At 55.9% G+C, this 25,051-nt stretch overlaps 3 protein-coding genes and 1 long non-coding RNA gene across 29 annotated transcripts; 2 read left to right on the top strand and 2 right to left on the bottom strand.

Annotated features, from left to right (window-relative positions):
• Positions 1–276: 276 nt before the first annotated feature.
• On the top strand, positions 277–7,362 carry ARHGEF25 (Rho guanine nucleotide exchange factor 25). Of its 8 annotated transcripts, none has more exons than XM_033221515.1 (16): positions 279–478; positions 732–846; positions 3,077–3,291; positions 3,411–3,506; positions 3,587–3,663; positions 3,841–3,907; positions 4,154–4,257; positions 4,462–4,531; positions 4,635–4,724; positions 4,808–4,900; positions 5,086–5,136; positions 5,356–5,433; positions 5,635–5,835; positions 5,958–6,138; positions 6,402–6,613; positions 6,898–7,362. In XM_033221515.1, exons 1-16 carry the CDS (start codon positions 380–382, stop codon positions 7,006–7,008), a joined length of 1,860 nt encoding a protein of 619 aa, XP_033077406.1. In that variant the 5' UTR covers positions 279–379; the 3' UTR covers positions 7,009–7,362. The 8 variants fall into 8 exon arrangements, with proteins under 8 accessions (XP_033077413.1, XP_033077406.1, XP_033077408.1 ...); XM_033221518.1 differs by having other exon boundaries at positions 283–478; positions 3,188–3,291; positions 6,898–7,361; XM_033221516.1 differs by lacking the exons at positions 279–478; positions 732–846 and adding exons at positions 1,955–2,152; positions 2,653–2,730 and having other exon boundaries at positions 6,898–7,361.
• On the bottom strand, positions 5,585–12,010 carry LOC117089875. Its single transcript, XR_004439788.1, has 5 exons — positions 10,749–12,010; positions 9,740–10,595; positions 8,854–8,953; positions 7,883–8,743; positions 5,585–5,775 (listed from the first exon to the last, which is right to left on the bottom strand). It is a non-coding gene; the product is annotated as an uncharacterized LOC117089875 (long non-coding RNA).
• SLC26A10 (solute carrier family 26 member 10) lies at positions 9,111–16,807 on the top strand. 14 transcript variants are annotated; one of them, XR_004439780.1, is made up of 18 exons: positions 9,114–9,987; positions 10,450–10,560; positions 11,043–11,200; positions 11,370–11,534; positions 11,797–11,949; positions 12,670–12,752; positions 12,861–13,047; positions 13,137–13,250; positions 13,943–14,020; positions 14,110–14,205; positions 14,607–14,713; positions 14,830–14,899; positions 14,972–15,088; positions 15,229–15,262; positions 15,342–15,424; positions 15,510–15,564; positions 15,738–15,849; positions 16,097–16,807. XR_004439780.1 is itself a non-coding variant. In XM_033221501.1 (18 exons), exons 1-17 carry the CDS (start codon positions 9,645–9,647, stop codon positions 15,840–15,842), a joined length of 2,118 nt encoding a protein of 705 aa, XP_033077392.1. In that variant the 5' UTR covers positions 9,119–9,644; the 3' UTR covers positions 15,843–15,849; positions 16,097–16,245. The 14 variants fall into 14 exon arrangements, 10 of the variants coding, with proteins under 10 accessions (XP_033077401.1, XP_033077395.1, XP_033077397.1 ...); XM_033221501.1 differs by having other exon boundaries at positions 9,119–9,987; positions 15,679–15,849; positions 16,097–16,245; XM_033221502.1 differs by having other exon boundaries at positions 9,379–9,987; positions 12,900–13,047; positions 15,679–15,849; positions 16,097–16,245.
• On the bottom strand, positions 15,530–23,331 carry B4GALNT1 (beta-1,4-N-acetyl-galactosaminyltransferase 1). 6 transcript variants are annotated; one of them, XR_004439785.1, is made up of 11 exons: positions 21,918–22,527; positions 21,208–21,372; positions 20,988–21,094; positions 20,489–20,529; positions 20,163–20,343; positions 19,059–19,157; positions 18,724–18,914; positions 18,132–18,407; positions 17,629–17,869; positions 16,766–17,066; positions 15,530–15,613 (listed from the first exon to the last, which is right to left on the bottom strand). XR_004439785.1 is itself a non-coding variant. In XM_033221514.1 (11 exons), exons 2-11 carry the CDS (start codon positions 22,133–22,135, stop codon positions 16,849–16,851), a joined length of 1,737 nt encoding a protein of 578 aa, XP_033077405.1. In that variant the 5' UTR covers position 22,136; positions 22,751–23,331; the 3' UTR covers positions 16,246–16,848. The 6 variants fall into 6 exon arrangements, 4 of the variants coding, with proteins under 4 accessions (XP_033077405.1, XP_033077404.1, XP_033077402.1 ...); XM_033221514.1 differs by lacking the exon at positions 15,530–15,613 and adding an exon at positions 22,751–23,331 and having other exon boundaries at positions 16,246–17,066; positions 21,918–22,136; XM_033221513.1 differs by lacking the exon at positions 15,530–15,613 and adding an exon at positions 22,547–22,728 and having other exon boundaries at positions 16,246–17,066; positions 21,918–22,136.
• Positions 23,332–25,051: the final 1,720 nt, after the last annotated feature.

Below are 25,051 nucleotides of genomic sequence, written 5' to 3'. Positions count from 1 at the left end.
GGGGTGGGGAGAGGGACCTGCTGGAAAGGGGAGAGGGGGTGATAGGGAGATCCCTGCGTGTCCTCCCAGTCCCTTTGCCTCCTGAGGACCTGGGGAACGGGATGCGCCAGCGGGCTCTGTAGTAATACTGCGAAACCCTGGGCCACACTTCGATGTTGGAATTAGTATTAAGAGGGTGTTTTTTTGTTGTTCAACCATCGTTGTAGAGAAAAGAACAACCCTACCCACTTTGCGAAGTTTGGCTGGGGTGGGAGTGGGGGCGGAGCCGGGCAGGGGGCGGATTCCACAGCAGCAACTCCCTGGACGCGAGCAGGCCTCAAAGCCCCCCAGCTTCCGTGCCCCCTCGACCCTGAAACTTGGAGCTGGGTAGGGGTTCAGTATGAAGCCCCCGGACCGCCCCGCCCCTGGCCGCACTGACCGGATACTGGGGGTCATGGGGAGCATGCTGCGCGCATGCGCCCTCCCCGGGCAGGAGGGGGTAAGAATGGGGGCCCGCGGTGGGGTCGGGGGTCTTTCGGGGCCTTCAGAAGGGCTGCACCCACAACTCAATTTATCCGAAAACGAGTTCTGCGGGGCAGTCGCAGGAATACAGGAGTTCCATTACGAGGGCCTTAGCCCCGTTCTGGGCGACCCTTTTATAATAATGTAGATTTTGACAGGTGGGAGAAGGGGAAAGGGAGGTCAGGGCTGCCTAGGAAGGGGGGTTCCTTACAGTGGTTCTGTCCCTGCAGCCCCCGAGGAGAAGCCCCCTAGAGTCGGGGGATACCGAGCCAGAGTCTGAACATATGGAGGGGGATCACAGAAGGGATCGCGAAGATGAGGTCCTCGCCTGGGCTCTGCAGCCCGGTAAGAAGCTGGGGGTGGGGCGGGACAATTTGCTATCCTGCGCCAAGTGGCGAATTCAAAAATATTCTGCTTTTATTAGCATAAAGTTCGCATCTAATTTGCATGAGACCCATTTAATCGCAGAGACCTCCACTCTTCTCGCCCTCGAGTCCAATGTGTGTCCCCCATCCCAGCTGGTCCCGAGCCCCCGCAGGCAGAGTGTCCCCGCGCCCCACCCCTGGCCCCTCGCCAGCCCGGGCTCCAGGACTTCGCCTTAATTGGCGATTAGTCTTAGCTGGAGTCCCGGGGCCTGGAGGAAAGAAGGGTTCTGAGAGAGGGCGGCATCTGGGTTGTGTTCACCCACAAAAGACTCCCCATACACGCACCCCGTACCGGGGGTCCTCTGTCCACGCGGCAGGGGACAACCCCAAACCCAGAACATCTTCGCACATGCCAAGGCCCCATCCACCGAGTGCTCCTTCACCTCAGAGGCCAAGGGGAGACCTGGGCAGACCCTGCCGACAGGCTGAACTCCGACCCCAGCGCTCCAAAGAGCCTGCGATGCGGGAGGGAGGGGGACCCCGGGGCGGGGGAGCCCAGGCTGGGGAGGGGAAATAGCGCTGGGGACTTGGAGTGGGAACGTGGTGGTGCCTGGGGGAGGGGCGATCGGGGCGGGAACCCGGCGCAGGCAGGAGGGGGAACGCGATGGAGAGGGCGGAGCTGGGCCGCAGAGGCCCCGCCCCGTGGCGGCCCCGCGGCCAGGCCTGTTATTCAGCTCGCCGCTCCGCTGGGACCTGCACAGCGCCAGTGGCTCGGGGGTCGGCTCTCGCCTCCTCCCAGGCCCGGGCCTAGAGCCACCCCCAACCAGAGGCCGGAGACAGCTGGAGCCGCTGCCGCATCCCGGCCCAGCCTCCCCTACCATCCCTCCCACTTCCACTGGACATCTGGACCCTGGGCCCCCGCACCGACAGGGTTCCGGAAACCCTCCCCGCCCAGCCCGGCGGCCGGGCCCTGCGCCTCCCTCTCTCTAGAGCCCCCCAGCCCGCCTCAAGACTAGACTTCCGCCTACCCCTGGACACCTCCACCCGGTCCCCTCCCTCCCCCACTCCCACAGCCTGGACCGGGGTAGGAGGGAGGGGGGGTGTGCGCCCAGCGCCGTCCCCGCCCCGCCCCCCGTGATTCCCCCTGCATGGCCGGCCCGGGTGGGGGACGCGGGGGGGCCCGGGCGCCATGCGGGGGGGGCACAAAGGGGGTCGCTGTGCCTGTCCCTGTGTGATCCGAAAAGTGCTGGCAAAATGCGGCTGCTGCTTCGCCCGGGGGGGACGTGGTGAGTGCCAGGTCGAAAGGGCCCAGTGTTGAGTGGGGGGCGGGCTGGGGGTTCAGGGCATCTGTTTGCCCTGGCCCTTGGGATTTAGGGTTGGAGACTGTATGCGTTTTCCAGCAAAGTGATTTCTTAAGTGATCCCTAAGGTCCCTTCTGCCTCCAAATTTCTGTTAGTTCAAGTTATGGAAATTGGGGAAGGGGCAGGGAACTCATCTCTTTCCCTTAGTCAAATGGGTTTGAGAAAAACCCATCCACAATCCCGTTAGGCCTAGAACCGATTATCTTTCCTCAAACCTTTTGCTAAGAATCTACTTCTGAAGAGGGACAGGGGAATGGAGGAATGAGAATGAGGTGGTTCTACAAGGGGCTTTATAAAGAATCACAGCTCTTCTGTCCCTGAGCCCAGGCCATAGATAACCCTGATGGACCCTCCTCACTGGCCTCCTCTATTGGGTGTAGGCATGTGTTGGGGAGGTGGGCTGCAGAAGTCTTTTCTTTTTATAGTGATTACTGCAATTGGTGGAGGAGGGGACTGGGAGTGGCAGATGGACCCAGCTCATCCTCCCCTCTTCCCAGAGAATGGTCTGTACCCATTGAAAGGGGGAGGGTTGTAGGAGAGCAGATGGCCACCCCCGGCTTCCAGTGTCTGCCCAGATGGCTGCCCCCACCCCCATATGTATGCTATGCTCAGGATATGGGGAACCTCCACATGTAACTGGGGGTTCCAGGCCTGGAGAGCCAGGTGTTTACCTTATTGTGCTTTCTCCCAGGGGTGCCCTGGTGAAATTTTCTATCCTGGGGGCAACTCAAATGAGGATGGCAAGAGAGTGAGCCCTTGGAGAGAGAGAAGACCCTGGGAGTTCCCTGGGGACCCTGAATCTGGAGCTGGGGCAAGGTCTATCACCTCCTCTCTTTTTCCTCCCATTAGAATCCTATTCCATTGCTGGCAGTGAGGGGAGTATATCGGCTTCTGCTGCCTCCGGTCTGGCTGCCCCCTCTGGCCCCAGCTCTGGCCTCAGCTCTGGCCCCTGTTCCCCAGGCCCCCCAGGGCCCATCAGTGGCCTGAGGAGATGGTTGGATCATTCCAAACATTGTCTCAGTGTGGAAACTGAGGCAGACAGTCGTCAGGCGGGGCCATATGAGGTGAGCAGGGAATGGCACCAAAGCATGTGGGACATCTATGAAGGACACTGGCAGAGAGGACAGGTTGGGGCCACCCAGCTACTGTCCCTGACCTCTGACACTTGATTTCTGGCCCCCAGAACTGGATGTTGGAGCCAGCTCTAGCCACAGGAGAGGAGCTGCCGGAACTGACCTTGCTGACCACATTGTTGGAGGGCCCTGGAGATAAGACGCAGGTGTGAGGACAGGCTCTGGGGAGGCTCCTTTCACTCAAGGGGCATTCATTTGCTCACCCTAGGATGTTCTTTCCTTCCAGCCACCTGAAGAGGAGACTTTGTCCCAAGCCCCTGAGAGTGAGGCGGAACAGAAGAAGAAGGCTCTGGAAAGGAGTATGTAAGTGTCCACAGCCCTTCCCTGCAGTTGCACAACTTCCGGAAGACTGTCCCTCACATTTTAGATGGAATTTCCTCCAAGGTTGGCTATGATGATGAAGGGCAGGAGGGAGGAACGGGATGAACTAAGGATGAGCTCTGACGCTGAAGTGGGGGCCTCCTCCTGCTTTCATCCTAGGTATGTCCTGAGTGAACTGGTAGAAACAGAGAAAATGTACGTGGATGACTTGGGGCAGATTGTGGAGGTAGCTCCCTTTACTCCTTCCCAGCCCCTTCTGCCTGCCTTTCCATCTGCCCAGGGCTATTTTCAGAAGGTGCCTAGTTGCTCCTGTGTCTCACCTCTCAAGTCTCCCGACTCCTGGACCTTCCTACTCTGGGGGCAGGGTGGCTCCCACCAGGGAGGGGGAGGTGGAACACACCCTGGCTATGTGTACATTAAGGTGGGGAGGGGGCCACCACATGCTCATGACCCAACCTCAACTTTCCCACAGGGTTACATGGCCACCATGGCTGCTCAGGGGGTCCCCGAAACTCTTCGAGGCCGTGACAGGATTGTGTTTGGGAACATCCAGCAAATCTATGAGTGGCACCGAGAGTGAGTGGTGGAACCCTGACAGCTAGTTGCTGGGGAGGGGCCCTCATCTGGTTGTCCCTGTATCTCAACATCAGCCCATTGCGACTTAAGGAATGTTTGGAGAAGTTTTGTAGGGCACACTACCAGGGCAGACAGCTCGAAATTGCGGGGAGTGGGCGAGGTGGGGGTTCTGAAATGTATTTGACCTGCCCTTCTCTACCCCAGCTATTTCTTACAAGAGCTACAGCGGTGTTTGAAAGATCCTGATTGGCTGGCTCAGCTATTCATCAAACACGTGAGGCTTGAGGGGGCGGGGCTTAGGAATGGGCTGGGATTCTCTGGAGATGGGTCTTCCCTCCTTGCCCACCCTACTCTCTCTTAAACATTACCCCTGTTAGGAGCGCCGGCTGCATATGTATGTGGTGTACTGTCAGAATAAGCCCAAGTCAGAGCATGTGGTGTCAGAGTTTGGGGACAGCTACTTTGAGGTCAGTGGCTGAGATGTCTTGGTGGGAAGGAGAACAGAACTGGGACTTTCCAGGCTGCATAACCACCCTGTCCCTGTCCCCAGGAGCTCCGGCAGCAGCTGGGGCACCGCCTGCAGCTGAATGACCTCCTCATCAAACCTGTGCAGCGGATCATGAAATACCAGCTGCTGCTCAAGGTCAGGACCCCCTTTTTCCTGGGGGCACAGCTGGCTGGCACAGCCGTTTCATCATTCATCTCCCCAGGGTTCTTAAGGCTCCCCCAGACTTCCTGAGGGCCCTCACTGGTGTCCTCAGGGGAGGATGTGAGAGCTTCTAAGGGTATCCTCACGACCTCCCTGAGCATTTCTTCTCTCTGTCTTAGGATTTTCTCAAGTATTACAATAGAGCTGGGATGGATACTGCGGAGCTGGAGGTGAGGACCCCAGATCTTCCAGGACACACCATGTGCTCCTTATCCTCCTAGTCTATCATGGGTTCCCCCAGCCCCTTGGGTGGTTTACAGCTGTCTGGTTTTTAGGGGGAGGCTGTTTGGGGTTGAGACACCGTCTGAAGAGGCAACTGGCTGAGGAGGCCTCTTTCCCAATAATGACTCTCTTCGCCCAACAATGTGCCTCCCTCACCTGTGTCCCAGCAAGCTGTGGAGGTCATGTGCTTTGTGCCCAAGCGCTGCAACGATATGATGACGCTGGGGAGATTGCGGGGATTTGAGGTACGGAGATAGGGCAAGAAACTGGAGGCCCGATGCTCTTCTGCCCCAGCGCTAGCACTCTGGAAGTCCTTATGGGGAGTTGTCTTCTCCTGGGGCTGACCCCATGGTTGGTTGGTTGGGCATGTCAGGCGAGGAAGGGAGGAGCAGAGAATTGCCCTTTTTCTTGTTCTTTTTCCAAGGCCACTATCCCTTTCGTTTCAGGGCAAACTGACTGCTCAGGGGAAGCTCTTGGGCCAGGACACTTTCTGGGTCATCGAGCCTGAGGCTGGGGGGCTGCTGTCTTCTCGAGGTCGAGAGAGGCGTGTCTTCCTCTTTGAGCAAATCATCATCTTCAGTGAAGCCCTGGGAGGAGGAGTGAGAGGTGGAACACAGCCTGGATATGTATACAAGAGCAGCATTAAGGTGGGAAGGGGGCCATGAGAGAGGGCTTGGACAGAAAAGGCATGAGGCCTCTGAGAGGGTGTCTCAGAGGAGCCAGAGAGGGCCTGAGGAATCTGGGGGCTGTCTCCTATCTGCCAATTCAGGTGAGCTGCCTGGGACTGGAGGGGAACCTCCAAGGTGACCCTTGCCGCTTTGCACTGACCTCCAGAGGGCCAGAGGGTGGGATCCAGCGCTATGTCCTGCAGGCTGCAGACCCTGCTATCAGTCAGGCCTGGATCAAGCATGTGGCTCAGATCTTGGAAAGCCAACGGGACTTCCTCAATGGTGAAGCTTTCATCCTTTCTCCCTGATGTGTTCTCTCAGCCCCTTGACCTCCTGAATCCCTCACTGCCCAGTCTCCAGTACCTACCCTCTGACCATGGCCCATCCCCTTTTCTACTGCTAGCTCAAAATTTGATAGAATCCCCTAAAACCCCAAGCAATTTACATTGGCTGACAGGGAGGGAGGGCAAAGTAGGAGAATGATACAGACCCTAGGGAAGAGACCTGTCTCTGCAGTAACCCTCCTGTTCCTCTCTTTGCTCCAGCATTGCAGTCACCCATTGAGTACCAGAGACGGGAGAGCCAGACCAACAGCCTGGGGCGGCCAGGAGGGCCTGGAGTGGGGAGCCCTGGGAGAATTCGGCTTGGAGATCAGGCCCAGGGCAGCACGCACACACCCATCAATGGCTCTCTCCCCTCCCTGCTGCTGTCACCCAAAGGGGAGGTGGCCAGAGCCCCCTTGCCCCTGAATAAACAGGTATGATGAAGAGAGCTCCCTCATTGTAGGGATAAAAAGGGGAGAGCCTCTCTTATTCTGGGACCCCAAGCTCCCTCCACATATCATTCCTTTTATCTGGTCCTTCCTACTTCCCATCCCTTACCTTTCTCCCCTCTATTTTAACTCTGGAGAAGCTGATAGTCTCAGACAGTGTAAGATATCTGACAAGAGGAGGTGGCTTGGCTAGGGACTTAAACTGAAAAGAGAGAAGTGAGGGTAGATTTCTGGCCTTTTTAATCCTCTGACTTGAATCTTTTCTTCAGGCCCTCAGTGACATCCCTCAGGCTCCCCATGATTCTCCTCCAGTCTCTCCAACTCCAAACACCCCTCCCTGCCAAGCCAGACTTGCCAAGCTGGATGAAGATGAGCTGTAACTGGTGAAAACCATGGGGGTGGTGCTGACTCAACTGCCTATTCCCCAAGAAGCTTCAGGGCAGTCCTTCTGGCACTGCTCCAGAATTCTTCCTTCTTGGTGTGTCTGGAGGAAGGGTGGGCAAGGCTGGGAGGGATATCAACTTGGAGGAGAGCACCTAGACCCAAGGACTTTTTTCCGCCCAAGGAACACAGTTTCCTTCAGCTCCCATCCCTATGCATGCATCATGGTTCCCCGAAAAGGAGGATATGTGGGTGGGTGGGAGGGCTGGGGCAAGGGCCAGATAGAAATTATTGGTTTTGTTTTTTAATTTTGTTTTTCCTGTTTTCTGAGAATAAAGGTTTTGTTATATCACTGAGGCTGCTGTCTTGGCAGAGGGAAGGGGAGGCCGTAGTGGGGGTAGGTGGGGTGAAGTGATATGAAAGAGACCAGTTGGCCCCAGCCATTGGAGGAGGGGGTCTGGTGAAAGGAGAAGGGGACAGGGTGTAAGATAAAAGATGTTGCTATCTTTGTCCCTCAACTGCAGTTGCAGCAGTTGAGGGACAAAGACTGAGGCATGGAACCACTGGAAAGCCCTAGATTCTTCTTCTTCTTTTTTTTTTTTTTTGTAGAGTTAGGGTCTCACTATGTTGCCCAAGCTGGTCTTGAACTCCTGGGCTCAAGTGGTCCACCTGTCTTGCCCTCCCAAAGTGCTGGGATTACAGCCATGAGCCATTGCACCTGGCCAGCCCTAGATTCTTGATGTATCATCTTTACCCAGCCCTTCTTTTTCCCTACCCACCAACTCGTCTAGACCCCACCAGAAAGCCCAATGCAGTGTGACTTCTCACCGTTCCCCCAACACCCAGACACTAAATCACAAAATGCCAATGTACCTTTGCTTCTGAGGCTGCCATGTTCAGCTGAGGGAGGATGGGAAGGTGGAGAGGATCCTGGGGGCTGCAGCCTTTTCCTGGCTCTGGGTCTCCTTATCTTTGCTCTCTGTGAGGTCATAAGCCATGTTCATAGTGAGCAGAAGGGGATTCTTCTTCAAGCCATGGGCCCAAGAAGGGACAGCCCAGGGGGATCTTCGCCCCTCCCAACTTCTGGGAGAGCTGCTGGACCAGAGCAAGCCAAACATTCACGCAGCCATGTCCAGATGCCGTCCTGGGTCCTTATGCATCTCTGAGTCCACTGTATCCATTGGTCCCTTGGGCTCAGTCATGTGCACTTGGGTTTCCTCAACAGACAATAGACTGCTGGGGTGGGAGGGTGAGGAGGAGAGCTGGAGCCTCCCTGTGGGCCCGAGGTCCCTTTGGCCGACAATAGGGGGAGGGATTCCTAAGGGGGGGACAGGACGTAGCGCCTAGATAAGACTTCTGTGGAACAATAGGAGGAATTGAAGAGGGGAGACCCACCCTCACTGCACCCCACCCCCAGGGCTTTGGGGTCATGGACTGGGGGACCAGAGGATCATGGGGAGGGGTGCCGAAGATTCTTGCGAATGGAGGAGGGGATCGTGGCCAACAGCAGGATTCTGGAGTTAGAATCTTTGTATTTCTTTAGGAACCATAGGTACACATGAGGTGGGTGACTGACTCCTTTGCACTTAGTTTAACCACGTATGTCCACGTATGTGCTTTTGAATGCCTACTTTGTGAACAGCATTTGCTTTTTTTTTTTTGAGATGGAGTCTCGCTCTGTCACCCAGGTTTGAATGCAGTGGCTCCATCTCAGCTCACTGCAACCTCCACCTCCTGGGTTCAAGCGATTATCCTGCCTCAGCCTCCCGAGTAGCTTGGGATTACAGGGACCTGCCATTATGCCCAGCTAATTTTTGTATCTTTTAGTAGAGACAGGGTTTCACCATGTTGGTCAGGCTGGTCTCAAACTCCTGACCTCAGGTGATCCACCTGCCTCGGCCTCACAAAGTGCTGGGATTACAGACATGAGCCATTGCCCCTGGCCTGTGAAAAGCATTTGAATGTGATAAATGGTGCTTCCGTTTTTTTGGTTCCTAAGAAAAAAAATTCCTGTGGGTTCAGTATTTCCCCTGAGGCCCTGAACTAGGCCCAGCCGCTCCTCACAGAGGTGTGGGTTCTGGTTCTGTCATTATCCCTGTCCAATCAATACATGTGGCTGCATTCCATGTCAGTAGGACATGAAACTGCTTCTTGGAACCAGCTGTGCCCCATGAAGATGAGGGTCTGGGTGAGGTTCGGGACGGGTGCTGAACTTTATGCTCTGGCTGGGAGAATGTAGCGGCTCAGGGAAGGACCCAAGAGGAACCAGCCTCTCCCCGCCCAAGGTGCGATGGCGAAAGGAACTGGGAGTGAAGTGAAAAGTCTAAGGAGGGGTAAATAGCGGGTGTTGAGTGTCGGGGTGCGCTTGCCTTTCGGCTTCTCTCTCTCTAATCTCTACACAATTCCACAGCCACCCCAGAGCCAGCGATTGGATCCGGCCAAGGATGTCTGCAGAAATGCCTAACATAGAGACTCTCCCTCTCCAAGCCGCGGCTCTCGCCAGACTGGAGAAGGTCCTCAAGAGAGTGTGTCCTCAGGGCTGGATTGGACCCTGCTTCGTGGGAGGCGGGACTCAGGGCTTAGCTGGCGGAGGAGTATTTAAGACGGGGCGGAGTTGGAGGTGGCCGAGGGCGAAATGAGCGGGATTCAGGGCACCAGGACCTACCCAGGCGCGGGGGACACCTCTGACCTTAAGTACCCCTTGGGAACCAGGCTCAGGGAAGCTCTCACCGAGGTTCGGTTCCATCAGCTCTTCGGGGCCGAAGAGCAGGAACCGGAGCTACCTGCAGAGCGCCGCTTTCCCCGGCTCTTCGGGCTGTGGAGGCTGCGGGCTCGCGCTTGTTCCGGGACGGGGGCGTGGCGCCTGCTGCTGGCTCGGCTGCCCCCGCTGCACTGGCTGCCGCATTACCGCTGGCGGGCCTGGCTGCTCGGAGATGCGGTGGCCGGAGTGACCGTGGGCATCGTGCACGTGCCCCAGGGTGAGAGGCCTTAACAGCAGTCTGTCTGGAGCACAAGCTCTAGAGGGCTTCCGGGAGGAGGCTTGGGAGCTGGGAATCCGGGAGCAGATGGTGGGTTCCTGCCGCTGCGGGTAGGAGAGAGGGATATGAGGCCAAGTTTGGGGTAAGGACTGTGGAGCTCCATCAGATCCCCACCCCCACCTCCCCTCATCTGCACAATCCTGCAAGAAGCCTTGGACAGGTTCTGGCTCAGAGAACTGGAGAGTGGCACAATGTCTGGCCCCCAGGACTTGGCTACAGCGTTCCTGACCTTGTCTGCCCCATGATCGCCCACTGAGGCCCATTAACCCCTCAGTTCCCTCATGAGGCATGATTTAGCATCCTCGATGCCAGCCCCTAAGAGTCTGGGAAGGGCGTTTAAGTCCTGGAGGTTGGACAAGGCCCCCTCCCCACAGCACACCTTTCCATCCACTTCTATCCCAGGCATGGCCTTTGCTCTCCTGGCCTCCGTGCCCCCGGTGTTTGGACTCTACACTTCTTTCTTCCCTGTCCTCATCTACAGCTTGCTGGGTACTGGGAGACACCTGTCCACAGGTGAGTGACCAGGAACTTCCAATGACTCTTCTTCCCTGTGGGATGAAAATGGACAGGGGCTGTTATTTCCCTTCTTCCTCATTTCCCTGTTCACCTCTCCCATCTTCACCTCCCTCCTTGCCCAGTCCTGCCAGGAAACTGACCTAGGCAATGCTTGCTAGAGTGGGTGCAAAGAGGTGGGAGTTTACCTGAACTTTTTTCCCCCTATGAAATTTGGTTAAAATGAACATCTCAGGGACTTGAAAGGGGAAGAATAGGTGCATGGTCCCCAAAAGGGGCGCGCAGTAGGCAGAGAATCTGCAGGAGGGAGTAGCTTTGCCGGCTGGTGCAGCTCTTCGCGCCCCACAGTCTTGACCGGGCAGCAGCCTTTTTGGAGAGCGGAGTCTGGCAGCAGCATCTCGGCCCCAGCGCGTGGAGCCTGAACTGTTGTCCTGCCCAGAGCTGCACAGCTGGTGATGTCTGTATTTGTCCCCGGGCTGCAGGAACTTTCGCCATACTCAGCCTCATGACAGGCTCGGCCGTTGAGCGGCTGGTGCCAGAACCCCTTGTGGGGAACCTGAGCGGAATCGAGAAGGAGCAGTTGGACGCTCAGCGGGTTGGGGTAGCCGCAGCCGTGGCCTTCGGGAGCGGGGCGCTCATGGTGAGGGAGGACCCGGGGAGGATCCCGGGGGATCCCTGCTGGGGGGCCCGGGAAATTAGGCAGGGGGAGAGGGAGGGACCAGCCTTCAGCTTGGGTTCGGGAGGGCGGAGGTGCGCGGGGTTGGTTTGCTCCTCCTCTAGTTGGTAACTGCACGTCTTCTCCCCCGCAGCTGGGTATGTTCGTGCTGCAACTCGGCGTCCTGTCCACCTTTTTGTCCGAGCCTGTGGTCAAGGCGCTGACCAGCGGGGTCGCGCTGCACGTGCTCGTGTCCCAGCTGCCGAGCCTCTTGGGGTTGTCCCTCCCGCGCCAGATCGGCTGCTTCTCTCTCTTCAAGGTGGGGGTGGGAGAAGAAAGGAGAAGGGGCTTCTAGAGGTCCCGGGAATAGGGAAATTCGAAAAGGGAGGAAGGCCGGAGGGTGGAGGGGTAGTGTGTGACAAGGGCGCAGGAAAGGAAATTGGAGCCACGTGGCTGACCGAGGGCGCTGCGGAGTTGGAAGCCCTGGTGGCACTGGGGAGAGAGGGCCTCGCTCTGGGGGGCCTGGGCCGGGGCACATGAACGCTGGCAAGGGGCCCTCTGCTCACAGCTCCTGCCCGCAGACGCTGGCCGCCGTGCTGACTGCGCTGCCCCGGAGCAGTCCGGCCGAACTGACCATCTCGGCGCTCAGCCTGGCGCTGCTCGTGCCGGTCAAGGAATTGAACGTGAGATTCCGAGACCGGTTACCCACGCCGATCCCGGGGGAAGTCGTCATGGTGAGGATGGCCGTGCGCGCCGGCACCCTGCCCGCACAGACCCTGCCGTCCTGTGGGAACTGGCCGCTGCCGCCCCCTGGTGGAGTGCAGAGAGGCCACGGAACAGAGGGCCAGCTCACACTCACTTTCCCTGGCCTCCTGCAGGAGGATGCTTTGACCTTCCACAGTCCCCCTCGACACTGTCCCACGTCTCTCACAGAACACCCCCGACACCTCTTGGAGTTCCTTCTACCATCCTACAGCGCTCCCTTGAGGTCTTGCTGGTCACAGCACTTTCTCTGACACCTGTCCTCACGAGGGTCCTTCCCTGTAATTCACAGTGCATCTTCCTCTCCACCCTCCACTGACATTTCTCTCTCTACCCCACTAAATAAACGTTCCGCGTCTCCACAGATGCCAGTATATCACTAGATATCGTCCAGCTTCCCTCTTTGGAAGGCTCAGTGGCATCTCTTCATATCCACCATCTTACTTTGGTGGCTCCAGCGCTCTGTGGCCTCAGGCATATGTCATCCCTCCTTCCCAGCTCCACACTCCAAATCAGTTGTCAGGCCTCCATCCCAAACACATCCCTGCTCCCCCAGGTGCTGGGCTCCTGCAACCAGCTAGACCTGCATTATAGCTAGACCTGCATTATAGTCCTCTCTCATGGTCAGCCCCTTCTAGCTTCTGCCAGGGACCCCATCTCTTCCCATGCCTTCATTTTGCTCTCTTTCTCAGGTGCTTCTGGCCTCCACGCTCTGCTTTGCCTCTTCTCTGGACACAAGATACCATGTCCAGATAGTGGGGTTGTTGCCTGGAGGGTAAGACAGAATGAAAAGACGCCAGCTTTCTCTTCTCCCACCTCTCCCACCTAACACTTCTTCTTATCTCCACCCCCTATTTTCTTTGCTTTCCTTATCTCACTGAAGCACCCAACTCCTCCTCACCATGGATCCCTCCCTCTCCAGATTTCCCCAACCCCTCCTACCCAACCTGGCTGAGCTGCCCAGGATTCTGGCTGACTCGCTGCCCATCGCACTGGTTACTTTTGCGGTGTCTGCCTCCCTGGCCTCCATCTATGCAGACAAGTATAGCTACGCTATTGACTCCAACCAGGTGGGATTCTGACTGTGGACCCCAACCCTCTCATTTGACTTCCCACCATGCCTTTGTCTCTCCCACTTCATCTCACTGCATCCCTCCAGGAGCTCCTGGCACATGGTGCCTCCAACCTCATCTCCTCCCTCTTCTCTTGCTTTCCCAACTCGGCTACGCTGGCCACCACCAGTCTACTGGTGGATGCTGGTGGGAAAACACAGGTAAGAGGGCATCCTTGGATGAGGAGAAAGGATGGGCCATTCAGGCAAAGTGGTGGTGCTGGAGAAACAGATGGAAGATGGTTAGATACCCAGGTGGCACCTATATAGAGAAGACTGGGGATCTGTGAGAAAGGGTGAGCGAGGAGATGGAATTATAGATAGGAGAGATGGAAGATAACAGTGTTCCAGTAAGACCTTTGTAGGCTCTAAGCACTGAAAAAGTTTATGGTGCCCCAGATGTGGTTCAAAATAAAAACACAAAACTATAAAATAAACTTGAGATAAAATTATTTTTTTCACACAATGACATTGTCTTTTTAAAAGGAATATCACATATCAAAGTCTCCTCCTAATATTTTTGGTTTCCCTTACTTTGCTGGTGCCCTAAGCACATGGTGAGCCTGCTTATAGGGTAACCCAACAGTGGCTTTTAAGGTGGAGGTGGGCTACAAAACTGGGGAACTTGAACAACAGACATCTACAGGGAGATTGGTGAATAATGGGCATTTAATTAATTGGGGGGAAGGGAGGGTTAGATGTGAATGGCAGAATATTAAGAAGGTGGATGTGTGGAAGGAGATTTGGGAGAAGGGAGACTTCCGAGGAAGATAAGGCAGAGTGGGCAGGGAGACCAGCTCTCATGTGGGAGTGGGAGACTCCCTTTTTTTGCTCCCGTCCCTCCTTCCCTCTAGCTGGCAGGCCTCTTCTCCTGCATAGTGGTCCTGTCGGTGCTGCTGTGGCTGGGGCCCTTCTTTTACTATCTGCCCAAGGTAAGGAGCAGAGGAGGCATGAGCATGGCTGGGAGGGGTGGCTGTATTCCAGGACATCGAGGTAGTCAGCCCACCTCCTCTGGCTCAAGGCTGTCCTGGCTTGCATCAACATCTCCAGCATGCGCCAGATGTTCTTCCAGATGCAGGAACTTCCACAACTATGGCACATCAGTCGTGTGGACTTTGTGAGAAATGCCATTACCCCCAGATGGCCCCCTCCCATCTTCTTAGCATCCCCAGCCTCTGCCCTGAACCAAAGCTAACTGTCCTGGTCCTAAGTTCTGCAACCCACCCACTCCCCCAACAAATGTAACTCCTAATACGCTTTACTCACAGGCAAGGGAAAGGATGGGGTTTGAACCCTTTGGACCTGAATATTTGTAACTTCCCAACTGGTGCAGGTCATTACATTTGGTGTGTGTCCCATTGAATCAACCCTGTTCTTTCCCTCTGTCATGCTTTCTGCTTCTTCCTGGGTCATCTCTCCCCATCACTTGCCTTGGTAATCACTGCCCTGGATCTCTTTCCCCAGCAGTGATGGCCTGCCTTTTCTTTTGGGCAATCCACCCTTATCCCTGTCCTGCAGGCTGTGTGGATGGTCACCTGGGTGGCTGTAGTGACCCTGAATGTGGATTTGGGCCTGGCTGTGGGTGTAGTCTTCTCCATGATGACTGTGGTCTGCCGCACCCGGAGGTGGGCATAGAGATGAGTGGAGTTGTGGTCAGGGCAGGGGAGAGAATGAGGTGCTTGGGGTGACTCTCCAGCCAGGCCAGGCTAAGCTGGAAATCTGGCTCCACCTTCTTCCCTAGGGTGCAGTGCCTGGCACTTGGACAGGCTGAGGGAACAGAGCTCTACAGGCCACTCAGAGGAAGCCACAAGGTGGGTGGGCTGCAGCCAAAGAAGGAAGCGAAGATTAGCCCCAGATGTTTCTCTGACCCTCCGACCTCTTAGCTCCTCCAGGTCCCGGGGCTCTGCATCCTGAGCTATCCAACACCACTGTACTTTGGGACCCGTGGGCAGTTTCGCCGCAACCTGGAGTGGCACCTGGGGCTTGGAGAAGGAGAAAAGGTGAGGGAGCTTGGTTTAGGAGGAATGTGGATCCTCGGGGAGTGGGAGGCAGGTGGGCGGTCTGAGGGGGATCCTTATGCTCAAGGGGTGCATGTTCATGCTGTGTCTCAGTTGTGGTGACTGCCCTTCTTTACTCATAGGAGACTTCAAAGCCAGATGGCCCAACTGTTGCAGGTAAGATGGGGTGACAAGAAGGAAGATTTGGACATGTTGCATGGTGGCACCTGGGTACTCCTGTCTTCTCCCATTCTAGTTGCTGAGCCTGTCAGGGTGGTGGTCCTAGACTTCAGTGGTGTCACCTTTGCAGATGCTGCTGGGGCCAGAGAAGTGGTGCAGGTGAGGGAGAGGGCAGGTTGAGGAGAAACCCCTTAGCATCTCACTCATACCCTCTGATCTTAACCCCTTTGCCCCATCCCTGCAGCTGGCCAGCCGATGTCGAGATGCTAGGATCCGCCTCCTCCTGGCTCAGTGTAATGGTGAGATGTGTGAAGAGCGGGGCCCAGTGCCTGGGCAATGACTGGACACCTGCGGGAGGGAAAAGGACCTGGTGTGGACTTAGAGTCTCAGAGCCTGACACCCTCCCCACATAGCCTCGGTGCTGGGGACACTGACTCGGGCAGGACTCCTGGACAGGGTGACCCCAGATCAGCTGTTTGTGAGTGTGCAGGATGCAGCTGCTTATGCCCTGGGGAGCCTGGTTAGGGGCAGTAGCACCAGGAGCGAGAGCCAGGAAGCACTGGGCTGCGGCAAGTGAGGCAGGGGTAAGTGGCTGGAGACTCAGGGAGAGGGGTTTGGGAAAGGGTCTGCGGAGGAAGATCAAGAAGAAAAGGGTGGGGATGGAATGAATAGTGGATTGAAGACCAACTCAGGGAGCCCAGGCTGAGCTATGGGTGAGGAACTGAAGAACTCAGATCCCTAAGCAGGTGGGGTACCCCTGAGAGGACTGCCACATTTCATCAAGGGAGAGGGTGCCTAATCTATTTCTGACATGTCTCCTCTCGTCTCCAGGAGCTCACTGACCCAAAGATTTGCACAGTGTGGGTCTGACCTCATCATGTGGAGTGCAGAGGGCCCCGATGACATGTGTGTGATGAGGACCATGACCTTGAGCTCCCTTACCTAACGTAACTAATAAAATGAAGCTGAGAGCTTTGGAATCCATGAAGTGAGTCTAGGTGTTTGCACAGGGACTCTGGTGCTCCGTCTTTTGTGCCCACAGCATTGCAGAGACACAACTAAGAATGGCTTTCACCATGTGTTCACCGGCCCTCACCCCAGCCCCACTGCCGCAAGTTATCTCTGTGGGGGTGGGCCTGGAGCAGGTACACAGAGTACTGGATCTGAACATGCGGGTGAGGGGTACAGTCTTGGGATTATGTGTTGAGGAGCTTCCCCACCCCCTCAGTCCCAAGATGATGAGAGGACAGTGTTTCCACCTTAGTTCTTAGAGTCCCCCTGGGCTCTTTGGCACTTGGAAAGTGATCCCCCCATTTCCTGCCCCATGAGAATAGGGAGGGGGAGGACTTGGCACTGGCTGTGGGAGAGGTTATGGCTCCACCAGGCCTCTGGGCACTCGAAAAAGGAGGGGTGTCACCAGGACAACCCCTGTTGGGCATAAGGTTCTGAAAAGGAAGAGTGAGGAACTAGAGGCTCAGGGACTGCCAGTAGAGTGCTCACAGGGTGGGTGGGGTTTGTTGGAAATTCCTGGCAGGGACAAGGAAGCAGGCCCAGCCTGAGAGTCAGAAATCCCCTGCAGGCCATCACTGGGAGGTCATGCACTGCAGCCGGTGTTTGAAGAAGAGCAGCCGGTGTTTGGCCATCTGGCTCTCATCCAGTGATCCTGGATAACGGTACCGGGCGTAAGTCTCTGCCCCGGCATCCCTTGATGTCCAAGGCAGCTTCAATTTGGATGCATGATCCACCACGACGTCGGAGCAGGAGCCAACCCGAAGGGAACCAAGCCCATCCAAGAAGAATTCTGGGGGTGGAGGGGAGTACACAGTGAGGGATCCCAAGGGTGCAGAAGGCCGACCGGTAAGGGAGAGCTCTCAAATTTAGGGTGTGGAAAGTGTGTGTGCAAAGGCTTGTTTCTAAGGACCTTGAGCAAGTAAATCAACTCCCTGAGTCTCAGTTTTACTCTTGTGTAAATGGAGTCAATATACTTGTGCTTTGAAAATGGAAAAACCTACTCCCACTCCCAGAGGTTAAATAAACGCCAGATGGGTTGCACCAACTATGGTCTGAACTAGGGGAAGCGCTGGGAGTAGAGTAGGGGTGGCGGAAACAGTGACGGGGAAGCTTACGGGGGCGGAGAGAAGGGGCCCAGCGGTTGTGCTGGGAATAGAGATTTAAAGGGTATGCGGGGCTGGGAGAGGGTGGGAGCTCTGTCTGTCGTCCAGGTGCAGATTCTTGGTAAATCATTGCAGAACTGTTCTAGGGTTCCCGGTGGCGGCTGGGCGCGGGTGCAGCCTAGGAGAGGCGGGTGCGCCAGCTCTCTGTGGGGTTCCTGCCAGGGTCGACCGGGAGGGGGCGCCACTCACCCAGATGAGCCACGCGGCTGAGGCGGGGGTCGAAGCCGACCTCGCGCACCTTGTCAGTCCGCGCCAGGAAGAAGTTAACCACGCCGTCGGTGACCACGCAGCCTGGGAAGCCGACGAGCTCGTGGTGGAAGCCGCGCCTTTGCCGGAGGCAGTTCCCGAGGTCTGGGGCGCCGGGCTCCACGCTCAGCAGCTGCCGGTAAGTGGTGGCGAAGCCGGAGATCTCGCGCACCGCGCCCCCCACCTGCAGGGAGAGGGAGGCTGGCTCCAGGCAGCCGGGGATCGGGCACCCGAAGGGGGCAAGGTCTGCACTCTGGTGCCTTCGGGGGTACCCCTGCCCCATCCTCTTCCGCTTCACCCCTGCAAGACCCAGACAGTCCCCAGGCCCCACTTCGTGGTCCTCTTTCTGTCCCAGGGCTGGCCGTTCCTAGCCGCAGCGTCCCCGCTGTGGCCTTAGCCTGTTCAAGGCCCTTCTCCACCCCCACATCCTGAGGCCCCTGCCCTACCAGGTCCAGGGGCGTCCGCTCCAGCACGTCCACAAGCCTCTCCAGCCGCGTCCGCGCGGTGAAGACGAAGTCGTCGTCCACCCACAGCACGTACTTGGTGGTTACTTGGGACACGGCCAGGTTCCGGCCTGCGAACCAGCCCTGGCGGAAAGGTGTGTGTGGTTGGGGAGGCTGCAGAAATAGGACATGGCCCTCTGCCACCTTTCTTTCTCTCCCCCGACCCTTCTCAGCTTGTATTCTTCTCCAGACTTTTGAGTGCTTTCGAATGGCCAGGAGCTAGGTAAAAAAAATGCAGATCCCCCACAGAGGTTCCAAGTCAGTGGTCTCGGAATGCGTTTAATTTCTGTGTGCATTTATTGATTCATTCATCAGCTATTTTATTGAATGCCATTATGCACTAAGCACCATTCTAAGAATGCAGAGACAATTTCCTGCTCCCACGAAGCTTACATTCCAGGAATCCTCATGCTTAACAGGCACCCCATGATTCTGAGGCAGGTGGTCCTCGAATCACTACCCTGGAGGCTGCAGATTGAGGGCGCACCCACTGCGGGAGTCCTCTGGCCTGCCGTTCAGCCTGCTAGCTGCACACCTTGCCGAAGGGCATGAGATAGTGTTCCACGTAGGGGCCACTAACGCGCTCTGGCTTGTCGCTGTCGTCGGCGATGATCACGGTAACCGTTGGGTAGAAGCGGCGGATACTGGTGATGAGAGCCCGTAGCCGATCATAACGGAGGAAGGTCTTGGTGGCAATCGTGACTAGAGCGCTGATGTTGTACTGGGCTGAGATTGAGGGCACAGGGTTGGGTGCAGACAAGGCGAGTTGGGAGAGGGGAACAGGTAGATATCCCCTCCCAGGACTGCCCTCTCCCTACTTGCTCCCCACCAATGCTGGATCTAGTATGTCCCTGCCCCTACCAGCCTCACCTCCCTGGGGTAGAGACCCAGGTGGGTACAGCCGAGGGTTGGGTGGATGTCTTATGCGGATGGTGAAAGCAGCCTCATGTCCCTCGGTGGAGAACCGGACTGGGAAGAAAGGACATGGCGTTTGAGCCTGAAGGGTGGGACAACATTCTGTTTTCAGCCAATCAATATTTAAGTGCCTACTCTGTGTCCTACCTTTCTAGGCCTTGGTGGGAAAAAACACAAGGTTCATACCTTCATGGAACTTACATTCTAATGGGTAGGAGAAAAACAATAAAGAAAATTTTAAGTAAAAGCTAACCTTTATTGAGCACTTACTATGTGCCAGACCTGTTAAAAAAATTACCTTAAATATATGAACTCATTTTATCCTCATGATAGCCCTATTAAGTAGATTCCTACAACAGAAAAAGAAGCTGAGACACAGAAAAGTAACTTGCCACATTTACACAACTATTAAGCAACAAAACTGATAGCAACCTAGTCAGTCTGGTGCCAGGCTAAGTAAATTAAAAAATTCAGATACTGGTAAGTATTGAATGGAAAACAAGACAAATAAGTAATGTAATAGTGAAGAGGAGACATTTGAGCTGAGATCTAAACGATAACAAGGAGCCAGTCTGCAAAAATCTGGGGAAGAGCATTCCAGGCTGAGAAAACAGCAAGTGCAAAGGCCCTAAGGTCGAAGCAAACTTAGTGCAACAAACCAGCTTTGGGGAGAAGCAGGAGGGCTCTTAGGCCCCTTTTGCTGGAAGACAAATGGGAACTCAGGAAAGTAAAGGGCTTTGCCCTCTAGTAAGGGGTGGGTTGGAAATATAGTCTTCTAACTCCTTAGACAGGTCTCTTCCTGGGGCCCCCATGGTTGGCCTAAAGGGGAGACACACCCAAAGCTCGGGTTTCCCTCTGGCCTGCTCCAGCCCCAGATGAACAAAGGCCCCTTTTCTCCCTCTCTGGCCCTGCTGGTCCAGTTGAAGCACCCATTGTGTGGCAGGACAGCTCTGGCCATAGCCCAGATGCCTCCCATGCCCTCTGCCATTTGCCCACTCCAGCCTTTCTGGTTCTTCTCTGTTTGCCCAGCCTGCCCCTCTCCCCACCCAGGTCTTGCACCTGTGTCTGCTGTGTTGGTCTGGTAGCTTCGGCTGCTGTAAGTGACCAGCTGTAGTTGCCTGTTGAGTTGGTCCAGCCCTGGGCTGACAAGGGTGAGATCTGCCTGCCCCTCTCCAGTGAGAGTCACTCCAGTCACTTCCCCTACCACGTCCCAGGTGCCTAGGGAGGCAGTCAGGTTTATCTAGGAGGGGATTGGAGAGTGCAGGGTTAGGCCCCAGATCCACTTCTTGCCTCCCTGATTCGTCCATCCTTCCCTTAGTAGCCCTGCCTCCTTCTCAGCATTCTTGATGCCTACTTGGCCTCCTTGCCTTCCTGTTTTCTCTCACCTGGTATACCTCCTGACCAGAAGCTGCCTGAAGGCTCAGCCCTAGGAGAAAGGAGGCGGGGATCAGAATCACATAGGCAGCCCTGAATTCTTTCTCATTTTCTCTCCCTGCTGTCACCACACACAATAGAGAACTTTCCACCCATTCTTCTTATTGAGGCCTCAGCAGGGCACACTGTAACATAGGCTACAGTGACTGATTTTTGAGCCCTTCCCATCAAAGCTTGCCCTATGGCCTGCCCTGCCCACCACCTAACCAATGGTTAGTCAGAAAAGAATAGATTCTTTCCCCCAAAACTCCCCAGTTACAGTCTTCTGAAATTCCTAGAGTCCCTTCCATCCTCACCTCCCACCTTGTAAGCCCCCTTTTGAGCTTAAGTCCCTCTTTCATCAGAGGTTCCCACCTCCCATTCCAATCATCTCCCATTCTTCCCCACCCAGCCTTGGGCTCTGCCACCCCCACTGTGGCTGAGGTCATCCTCTGGGACCCTCCTCCCTACCTGGCACCAAGATGCTCCTGAGGGGCTGAACTTCCACACCTTGTAGGGGGTACTGGAGCGGGGAGTTGGCAGGGGCTATGAGCAGTTGGTCAGCTGGGGACTGGCTCCTGGCAGTGGAGGAAGGAGAGGACAGAGCAGAGTCAGGGGGAGAGGGTCTCTCCCTCCCGGCACAATCACTGCTCTCCCCCTGTGGAGTCATGCGCTTCTTTCAAGCTGGTACCTTGACAGAAAGGCCTGGAACTCCTGCTCTCTTGTGGCAGAGGCAGCCCTCAGCTCTGCAGGGTCAAAGGCCTTGGTGAGGTCAATAGCTCGGACTTGTTTCTGGAAGGGGAGGGGGAGGCCCCCCCCACTGGACTCACAACTGCAGTTGTTCCAAGCCAGCAGCCTGAAGGGGGTAGTAAGGATCATCAGACCCAGCTACACAGCTCCATTCATCCCATAAACACTGACACAGCACCCCACACCTTGGCCCTGAAATTCTGTCCATCTAGGATCCGTCCCCTTAAACGCTGCCCTTCAAATAGTCCTCGGGAGGGGGACCAAGGATCGGACGACCTAGCCCCTAAATCTGGATTGTAGAGTTGTAGGACAGGGCCAATTATCAGGATTTCAGGAGCTGCCTACCCACCAACCAGGAGCCCACCTGGAGTCTCTTCTCATACCTGAATCAGGACCTCAGGGAGTCTTTCAGGGCCCTCCCTTGACTGCACAACCTCCCACGCCCATCCCCATCCTCATCCCCACGGCAAGGTTCAGGGAGAACAGATTTTCGCCAGCCCAAGCCTCAGCAGCCTCCCACTTCCACCTCCCACTTCACTCCACACAACCCGTTAGGAGAACGCAGGCATCTGAGCCCAGCAGTGGAGGAAACAAAAGCCTCCAGACCACCCCCAGCTAGCGCCGCGCTGCGCCGCCGCGGTCTGCACTCACCTCACTACTTGCTCCTTGATCCTGACGGGGATGTGTGCGTAGCGGGGCTCAGGAACAAGATCTGGCAGCTCGGGCCTGCGGGGGCTCTGCTGGGGCGCCCACGGCGCAAGAGGTGCCCGGAGGCCGGGCGCGTCCCGGGTGCTGGCGTACAGGAACCCCAGCGAGGCGCAGCCGAGCAGAAGGACCAGCGCGCACAGGGCCCGGCGGCCCAGCCACATCCTAGGTGGGAGTAGGGTGGGGAGTGAGAAAGGGAGGGAAGAAGGGAGGGCAAGGGATGGGGCCCTTGGCCCCCGCGTCCTCAGAGGCTCCTGCCGGCTCCCAAGAGCGTTCTCCACTCTACACATCGCGCTAGGATTTGCACTGCCAGCCGCGGTTTTCCCGGTGCCCCTCCCCTCACTTCTCAGGCCCCAGGGTCTCCCGGCCTCCTTTCTTCTCGCCCTCTCCCGCATCTCGGTTTCCTCTCACACCCGAGGCCTGGCATCTTAATGCTGAAGACATTTGGATGCCGCGGTTTCGACGCGGCCGTGCGTGAGCTTTGGAAAAGCCCCGCTCTATTAGGGCAGTGGCAGTCCCGAAGCCCGCAGCCCGCCCTGGCCGGCGGGCCCCCTACTCCTCAGTCCGAGCATCACCTGGGCTGGGGTGGGCTGCGGAGGGCGGCTCCACACCTAGCCTGTCAGGAAAAAATGCAGAATCACGCCCGTGCTGGCGGGCGCCCCCGGCGGAGGTGACCCGATGAGTGGCCTCGGGAAGCGGCGCGGGGGACAGGGTGGACCGGGAAGCGCGCCTCCTCCCGCCTCCTGCTCCGCCCCTCATCCCCCCCCTCGGGCACTGACCTGTCTAATGCTCTAAGGCAGCGGCAAAATTTCAGTCCGGGCTGTGCCGGCTCTCTGCCCCCGCCTGAGGGTCCTCATGGGGCTAGGGGCTGATCGATGGGGCAGCTGGGCGTGAGCCTGAGGGTGTGGGGGACCCTCCTGCCTCTGGAGCGCGCCCGACCCCTCCCGCCTTGGAACTCTCCGGGCTTTTGTGGAGCGCGGCTTGGTGGTGGTTCTGGGCGTTTCCTGCCCGGGGGCGGTTGGCGGGGCGCGAGGACCAAGTTAAGAGTCCGTTGCACCCCAGCCCCGGGGGCAAAGCCGGGGATCCCTGGCTCCGTGTCCCACTGGCAGCGCGGGGAGGGCTCTGGCCGCCTCCCGGCTCTTCGCACCGCAGCGCCGCACGGCTCAGCTCCCGGCTGGTTGCGGCTGCTTCGGCTCCGCGCGGGGAATGCGAGGGCCCCGGCGCCTTCTAGTGGGCGCGGAGGAAACTGCGGGGGCGAGGAGCAGACGCGGGAAGGTCCTCGCTCACAACCCCCAGCCCTTAGCCTCCAAACCCTGGCATCTCAACCGCCTGCTCCCAAGACCAGCCATTCCGTTGCCTGCTCGTTCTGAGCTTGTAGGCAAGGGTGGGCAAATAAGGGCTTTGGGAGGAGGTAGGGCGGGGGCGCGCTAAAACCCACGTCAAGTTTGAATGTTAGGGTGAAGACAAAAGAAACAACCCCTGGAAAATAAACGCTCTGCCTGGCTAACAAAGACTGATACACAGCCTCCCTCTCCCCCTCCTCCCCCGCCCTGTTCCCCATTATTTAACAGACACTCAAGAGATACACACTGGGTAATTCAAGGGCCTATTTCCCCGAACTGCCGCTTGGTGCAAACTTGCAGGAGGAAGGGAACCCCAGAGAGGCCAGATCGGCGGTAGTTCTGCCTGGAAGACTTAGGTCATAGACAGCCTGATACTTCACACTGCTGAGAATCAGAGTTCTGTGCCTCCATGGTTCAAATAAAAGATGCATCAAGATTCAATAGGAAAAAAGGACATAATAAGAAATATAAAACATTATGAAAATATGTGTGTGTGTGGTGAATTATTGAATGAATGAATTTTATACAAATAAATGACTAAAATCAGTTGGGGGAAAAGTGGAATCTCTACCCTTCTTACAGCAAAATTCCAAATCTATTAAATATTTTAATATTAAAGGTGAAATCATAAAAGTAGTGAAAAAATCATGAAACTCAGCACAGTGGCTCATGCTTGTAATCCCAGCACTTTGGGAGGCTGAGGCGACAGGAGACCAGGAGTTCAAGACCAGCCTGGGCAACATGGTGAGACCCCCGTCTCTACAAAAAATTTAAAAATTAGCTCAGCAAGGTGGCTCACACCTGTAGTCCAACTGCTCACGAGGTTGAAGTGGGAAGCTTGCTTGAGCCCAGGAAGTTGAAGCTGCAGTGAGCTGAGGTGGTGCCATGGCACTGTAGCCTGGGTGACAGAGCGAGACTGTGTCTCAAAAAAAGAAATTATGGAATTTTTGTTTTGTTTATGGTCTTGGAGTAGGGAAGAGATCTCTAAGCCAGATGTAAAGGGAAATATTAATAAATCTGACTATATGAAAAACGTGAGTGAAGAAATTAACATAAACTAAATCTGAGAGAGAAATGACAAACTGTGAAAAAAGTATTCGTAACATGTAAGACAGGTATACTTTGGTTGGTGCCCCCAGCGGAGATGACCAGGAATGAATTATGAACCATTGAAAACATAGGAATCCATAACTCCACCCTGATAATACATGGATAATTATTAATTAAATGAACGAAGGAGAAGGGAGAATGCCAATTAATAAATGCGGAGGGAGCTGATGGAGTCAGAAAATAACTATTTTGCATCAGAGTAAAAGTTGGTTTGGGCAAGAATTATCAATGAATGCTAATTCTAGGGGGAAGTTTGACAGAAGCAGGGAATGTACATAGCTTAAAGTATCTCCCCATAGTTGGCTTATTCGTTGCAAGAGGAAAAATTGTAACTGCGCAGTGGGAAAACCAGACAGCACCTTGTCCTGGTGGCCAAAATTAACATCACCAATGAGGGACAGAAGAATATCATGTGCCTCCAGAAATGCTCCCTTGAGAAAGCCTGACATCATTTATGTAGTGATCTGGCTGGGAATACATAACTTGATTTTAAATACAAAGAAACAGACTCCAAGTAAGGAATATTTTCTACATATAAAAGAAACTTAGGCTGGGCACGGTGGCTCATGCCTGTAACTCTAGCATTCTGAGAGGCCGAGGTGGGTAGATCACTTGAGGTCAGGAGTT

Source organism: Trachypithecus francoisi, unplaced genomic scaffold (assembly GCF_009764315.1).
Source record: "Trachypithecus francoisi isolate TF-2019V2 unplaced genomic scaffold, Tfra_2.0 Lachesis_group11, whole genome shotgun sequence".
NCBI classification, from domain to species: domain Eukaryota; kingdom Metazoa; phylum Chordata; class Mammalia; order Primates; family Cercopithecidae; genus Trachypithecus; species Trachypithecus francoisi.
This window is presented reverse-complemented; position numbering and strand designations above follow the sequence as displayed.